This window comes from Tachysurus vachellii, chromosome 2 (assembly GCF_030014155.1).
Source record: "Tachysurus vachellii isolate PV-2020 chromosome 2, HZAU_Pvac_v1, whole genome shotgun sequence".
NCBI lineage: Eukaryota > Metazoa > Chordata > Actinopteri > Siluriformes > Bagridae > Tachysurus > Tachysurus vachellii.
The window spans coordinates 34,747,194-34,754,276 of record NC_083461.1 but is presented as its reverse complement, the minus strand read 5'-3'; the positions used below and the strand labels follow the sequence as shown (position 1 = coordinate 34,754,276).

At 37.3% G+C, this 7,083-nt stretch overlaps 1 protein-coding gene across 1 annotated transcript in view; it reads right to left on the bottom strand.

Moving 5' to 3' along the window:
- adgrb3 (adhesion G protein-coupled receptor B3) overlaps positions 1-7,083 on the bottom strand; it is a 181,156-nt gene that overhangs the window by 45,138 nt on the left and 128,935 nt on the right. The window contains exons 9-12 of the mRNA XM_060864427.1: positions 6,452-6,558; positions 5,860-6,054; positions 4,277-4,345; positions 2,773-2,881 (exon numbers count right to left, since the gene is read on the bottom strand). Coding sequence (XP_060720410.1) covers positions 2,773-2,881; positions 4,277-4,345; positions 5,860-6,054; positions 6,452-6,558 — 480 coding nt within the window. The remainder of the gene's footprint in view (positions 1-2,772; positions 2,882-4,276; positions 4,346-5,859; positions 6,055-6,451; positions 6,559-7,083) is intronic.

Sequence of the window (7,083 nt, the reverse complement as noted above, 5' to 3'; positions counted from 1 at the left end):
AATCACACAATCCAGTGTCACCCAAATGAGGATGAGGTTCCCTTTCGAGTCCTCTCGAGGTTTCTTCCTCTTCCAAGGGAGTTTTTACTTGCCACAGTCGTCTCAGTCAACTCAGGTTTGCTCATCGGGGATAAATACAATCACATTTAAATATAAGTCTAATAGCAATCTTGAATTATTATTTTTGTAATATATAAATGTTTGTATAATGAACTTTTTGTATTATGTTTCTTATTTTCTGCTTTGAGACAATGTCCATTGTTGAAAGTGTTATACAAATAATTTTTAACTGAACTGAATTGAATTATATTCAAGATGAAAGAGAAGCAGTGTGAGCATCTGTTGTCTTCAATCCCATCGGTAGTCGCCGCACCAAGTCGTGCTATATTCGGTAGTGTTGCAGCTGCAGGTCACTGTATGTGTGAACTTATGATAATACATGCTGCTCAATACCATATCTACTGTAGGTGTTACTTATTATGTAAATTTGCTTTATTAAAATGGTTAATATTATTACTTTCCTTTTTTTTTTTTCTTTTTTTTTTTTTTTTTCTTTTGTACCTTCTCTCTGATCCACGACTCAGAAACTATGGTATAGAGGAAAGAAAATCCTGCCTAGTCACCAAGCCTCTTTGCTACTGTATAAAAAAGGGAATGCCATAAATTTAGTCAGAAATGATGCAGTGATATCGTCCAGAGCCAAGTGATTTACATTTGGCCAGAGCCGCAGCATCGTTTTGTCCTTTACCTAAAAGATGCAGATACTAAGCTAGAAATAAGGTTATTTACTACACTAGCAGAGAGAGACATTGATCATATCTGTTCCATGTTTATTTATCTAAGAAGTGCCTTTATGTCTTTAAGTGACTTTATGTCATTTATTTATGTTAAAGAGCATATTTACATTTATGTATATAAAGACAAACCAAACTAATGTTATTAAAAAAAATAAAAAATGAAACCTGCATGGCATACAAGATGAATAAACTGGCATGATCTTTTAAGCAGTTAAATAATATTTGCTATATTATATTATTACATTATTTCCAAGCCTGTATTGTGGGGGCTGCAGCACATTTTCAATGTTTATTTTTTAACAAATAAAAAAAATACATGAACCCCATTAATCTCCTACTGACAAAAGCATCTGAACATCATATGCTTGTCAGAAGTGAAATAAATGATCTGTCAAATAACTATGGTATTCTTGCAACCACTCATGCATTGTGGCAAAAGCTGTTACTGCTGTTTATTTACTGAATAAGTACATTTGGAATATCGAGAGTTTGCCTGAATGTTTTATCATAGATTTTCATGCATCCATGAAACAAGTATCATGCAGTGTTGGGACACTTTATTATGTTGTTTATGATTTCATCAAAAGCACAGAGGCAGCTTAGGACTTGGAGGTGCAGTGATGTCAACAGACACTGATGTAAATCACAGAGGCAGGCAATGATCTGGAATACAGGCTGGTGTACTGGAATTTACACATATTAGCTAAAAGAAAGCCAACACCACATCTAACAGTGAAAGTGGATCCCAGTCTGAGGCAGACACAATACCTAAAGCAAACAATCCATGCCTAAACCCCATCCTTCGGTATGGAAGTGGATCTATAGGTCAAAAGACAGTTCGTCACAGATATGAAGTGCACTCTGCTCTGCTAAGCACATCTGCACACCAGGATGTCTGTCGTAATGTAAATCACTCTGTGGGTCTTTGGCCACCACCAAAATGGGTAGTTGGATCTTCATTGTCAAATCTCAGAAATCTATAATGAACAGTTCAGTTCATATACAAATCTTTCATCTCTTATTGCACTCTTGCAGAGTTATCTGTGATGTACAGTAGGGGGCATCGAGCCAAGTGTGTGTGTGTGTTCCGCATGTTATTGACTTGGACGGATGCAACATTCATAATCAAAGTTCTAGGTAAAAAACAGCCAGGCAAAATAAGGCATATACTGTACATAATTGGTATAAAGGGGAACATACCGGGAATCATCTCAACACCAAAATGCTGGCACTAAAAGACACTACAGAAACTATTGCTTGCAATTCTGTTCTGTGGGCATGACAAGATTTATATAAACTGGTCAGTGGGAACAATTAAATCAGTTGAATAAAATGAGGGATCAAACCATTGACATTAATGTCCACTTGCTAGGTGCATCAAAAGAAATGGCCATGGGATTCATTTTCTATCTGCCATCACTGCTAGTTGTTGCTATGGCAGCATCTGTGGAGAACTCTCATGACCTTCTAGGCATTCAAAAACTCCTAAGGATTGTTGTAATGTAATAAATATCTGCAAGTATTATAATAAAAGTCATGTTTTTGTCACCAAAGCATACAAAAATAAAACCTTAAAATGCAGACAGAAAAAAAAAGATCTTTGAATCATCTGAATGACACATGAATCACAATAAACCCCCACAGTAGATGAACAGTAATGAGTTCTTTCATTTGTATTATTCTTTATGTAATTCAATTAGGCAGAATAAGTGTAATAATCTTGGTTTATTGATTCCTTTTTAGCTATTCCTGTCAGTGTCCGTTATTATGAACACGCTATGTACAGTAGGAGCAGTCTAACATTATTGATGTAGGAATTAAACAAATCCCAAACTGTTTCACACTGACTAAGCAAATCTCCAATCTACAGGAGCTGATAAAAAGGTGTATAAATAGTTTATGTTCCTTATAAACCAATATACAGCCACTAATCAGTTAAATTCATGTTTTTGATCGCTCATTAAAAAGGCTTTACCTAGGTTTCCGGTCATCAAGTAAGCATTGTGGAAATCCTTCATGCCGAGGCCAACGATGTGTATGAACTCCTCAATGACCTGCATCAGCTCCACTGCACCAGGATAGATCTAGGAAAACAAATAGTGAAAGGAGAAAAGTGCCATTGAGGTGTCTTTAAAGATTTACAGTAATCCAACTTTTGTCTGGATCATAAATGTTGAATTTAGGGTCAACTTATTGTAATTAATAAATTTTATATACAGTCTAATACCTTTAGCCTAGTGGTAGTCTCAGAACTAATGTACAAGGCAGAGGCTGAGAACAGGCCAAAGTCCATGGGAAGATTGTAAACTAGCAGTTGATTGACGTATACTTATAGTCAATTGAAAGATTTTTTTTTTTTTTTTTTGCCCAAAGGTGGGAGTCACAGACTGTATTATATACTTTATTCTCTCCTGGCCAAAAATTCCTGGCTGTAGTCCTGCTCATAACGAGTTAATTATTAATATTAATAATTAACGCACACAGAGTCAGACACCTTGTAATGCTGCAGAGCAGTGCAGAACCATGGGTCCTGGATTTGAGCCAGAACCATCAGAGTAATCATGGTAAAAGAACGCCATTGGTTCTCTCAAGCATTATCTTTGTATCTCCATGGCAACAAGGCTAGTGATGTGCTGTAGGAAGATGTAGTGAGGGAAATAACCAAGACAGGCACCATCTCAAGTAAGGACAAAGAATTTTGATGGATCGTTCATACAGTATAATGCTTGCCATCATTTTTGTGTACCAAAGCTTAATAAACACCCAGTCTTGGTGACATATATAGGAAGATGTGACAGATTATTATGTAATTTAATGTATTGTATTCACTGTGACAAAAATGAACATTTAATTTAACAGGCAGGAATTAGGAAGCCAGCAGCCGGTGAACTAATGATCCTGACTTTTTTTTGTTTTTTTTTGCTCAACTACTTTGATTTAGCAATGCAGGTGTTCAGTATTATCTAGAGATAGCAATGTCTTCTCCTCCCACATGGAAATACAGCAGACTGCTTTTGTATGCGATGAGAATAAGCTTGACTGTGCCTCGTGTTAACCTAATTATCTATAAGGGAAAAGCAGCTCACGCTCATACCACACTTCTATAAATCTAAAACCTTGTTGAAAAAAGGTTGAAATCATATGTTTAAAACCCTGCAGTTCATTTAAGATAGTGTGTTGCAGCAAAAGAGAGGGAGTGAGAGAGAGAGAGAGAGAGAGAGAGAGATAGTGCATCATCAAAGACTACTGCCACCATGTGGATTTAGTGAACACTGCAGGTTCTGGCTCTTTTCTCTTGTTGCTGTGCTGCATCTGCCAGTTATTATGCATTCTACATTTCAGCTCAGAGATCCTTCACCACAAAATGAACTCACTTGTAACCATATTAAAACCAAATCACTCTATAGTAGATAGACACATATCCTCATGGTGGGAAATCAATACTGTGTGAGATTAATCATTTTTAACACTATGTTTACCTGCTGAGCATCTTCCCATTTTTCACGGTTCTCTTCCTCCAGTAGATTACTGATGATCTGAAAAAAGTTCTGTATAGGAGCAGAAAGAAATCAAGTCTTAGTATAGGTTTGCATTTTTTAAAAAAAATAATTGGATCACTATTAAGTTTAATCATCTTTGTTTTTTTTTGCATGGATTCCAATGCATCTTCTGCTAACAAAATGAAAAAGTCTGAATGTGTATGTTCTTATTCTGGGTAGCACAGCATCAGCTAAATTTGTCTGCCCCAACTAACATTAGCACAAGCTTCCCTCCTGCAGGTGCTCTATGAATAGACACACACACACACACACACACACACACACACTCTCTCTCTCACACACACATGCACACGCACAAATGACGCATCTCTCCCGCAGTCTAAACAAATGCCATTTTGGGTAATAACAGAAAAAAGCCACAACAGTGATTTGTGGAGGGATGAATCTGTCGGGAAGTGTCAGCATCAAAATGCACCAGTGATATTCCGGTACTTCCAGTTCAGATATAAGCATTAAATTCAGGAGCATTTTGGGTGCTTACTTTGAGTGAACAGTAACTGTGTAAGCATACAGGCACAAATGTTTATACATGATATCGGTAGAAATATGCCTCTTTGTCTGTCCTAAAGAAGCTGTGTCTCTGCAAGGGCGCCTTTGTTTTCTACGCATATACTCCCTCTGGTGGTTATGCATCCATGTAAACACTGCATGAGTGCACACAAATGTCTTCTTGTGCACACGGAGTCATAAACACAAAGGTTGCAGTTATGCAGAAAGGAGTCATAACTCCGCTAGACAAACATTCATACAGGCACAAGAAACCACACATGGTCTCAGACACAAACTCTAAATACCCTAATTATTATGGCCATCGGGATCCCTTATGACAATGTAATAGATTGAGATGATCTCACTGCAAAGACACAAAGCTCTTCATTTAAAGAGAAATGGAAATATTACTATCCACAGTGGTGCAGATCATCATGAACAATTTCCTTATATTCTTGTATAAGTCGTACAATTTGTACGAAATTAAACCCTTAAAAAAAAAAAAAGAAAAGAAAAAAAAGAAATTGTATTAAAAATACAATAACAGATTTTATTTGATTTATAAAATAAATAAAATTGATGTTTAAGCACTGTTAAATTATCAAATCTGATCAAATCAAATATTTTTTTTACATATTATTATTATTTTTTTAATAACTGCAATTCGGGGTCACGGTGGCTTAGTGGTTAGCACGTTTGCCTCACTCCTCCAGGGTACTCCGGTTTCCTCCCCCGGTCCAAAGACATGCATGGTAGGTTGATTGGAATCTCTGGAAAATTGTGAATGCGAGTGTGTGTGTGTGCCCTGCGATGCGTTGACACTCCGTTCAGGGTGTATCCTGCCTTGATGCCCGATGACACCTGAGATAGGCACAAGCTCCCCGTGACCCGAGGTAGTTCGGATAAGCGGTAGAAAATGACTGAGTGAGTGAGTAACTGCAATTCAAACTTTGACATCAAACTACTCTGTCATACAGCACGACAGGTCATGTCAAGTAGAAAAACACTCTTACCTGCACATCATCTGAAGACGGTTCATAACTGGCCCTTTTAAAAGTGTCAGTGACGTTCCATAAGATTTCCACAGAGGAAAGCAGGTCACCGGCATAGAAGTTGCGTCTCTGAGTGAGGTCCAGCAATACTTTGGTTACCTGGGACATTCCATCCCCTGCCAGATTTCTCTGACCCTTCGCAAGGTGTCCCTGGACCTGAGACAGGTCAGAGGAAAAAATGTTCTCATTTATATCTTCTTTTGTTTAATTGTATTGGTTTGATCAATAAATTGTTTGGGTTAAATAGAAACTACTAAAATACAGGTAAGAATACACTAACTACTTCTAACCAAATTTACAGGCAGTGAAGTTCATGAAAAAGGACTAGAAGATCATTTCATGCTGCTCTATCCCTAATTAAATGAAACGGGCATACACAAACACACACACACACACACACTTTTGCAGCATACATCTAGGAGACAAACCAAAGGTCTATTAACTGGGTAGGAAAATTGAAGACTTGAACACAATTTAACTTAGTAGGAAAATGTTCTTTTTCAGTTTCCTGCTGCGAGTTGTTGATCCTTCACTGTTGTGGCTTTGCACCTACCGACTGCTGTAAGTATCTGTATTCATTTTGGATGCATCGAGCATAGCTGGGCTGCTCCCAGTATGCTACCCCACGGTGATCCAGAGAACAACGTCGACTTGTGGTGCCTGTAAAAGAGGAAAGGAGAGATACAGAGTAAGTAATATGAAATAAATATATGATATGATAGATAGGGCTTTAGAACAAAAGAAGCAAATGATATACTGTAGGAGACGCAGCAATATTGGAAAGATACAGTACAATGAAGGCAGGAAACAGAAAAGCATAGAAACTGATAGAATATGAGATGATATTCTGTGGATCATCTAATCCAATATATGCACACATACTGTATATAGCCCCCTCTTTTTTCCCCCTATAGTAACATCGACGCATAACACTACATGAATGTTAATGTTGCTTGCATTCAAACATGGTAATAAAAGTCAACATTTAGCACTTTTGTCATTAACTTCTCTGTCCCTCTGTAAAACATTTACATGTTCTATTCTTAACAGCGGAATCCCTGTTAGAAAACATTTCAACTAGATCTTGGTCAGAAATCTGAAACTCTTAGCCATCCCGAACTGGCTCTAACTGGGTTTTGACATTATTCGACAATCTGTTAGAACCTGTTGAAGGGTGAGAGAAAC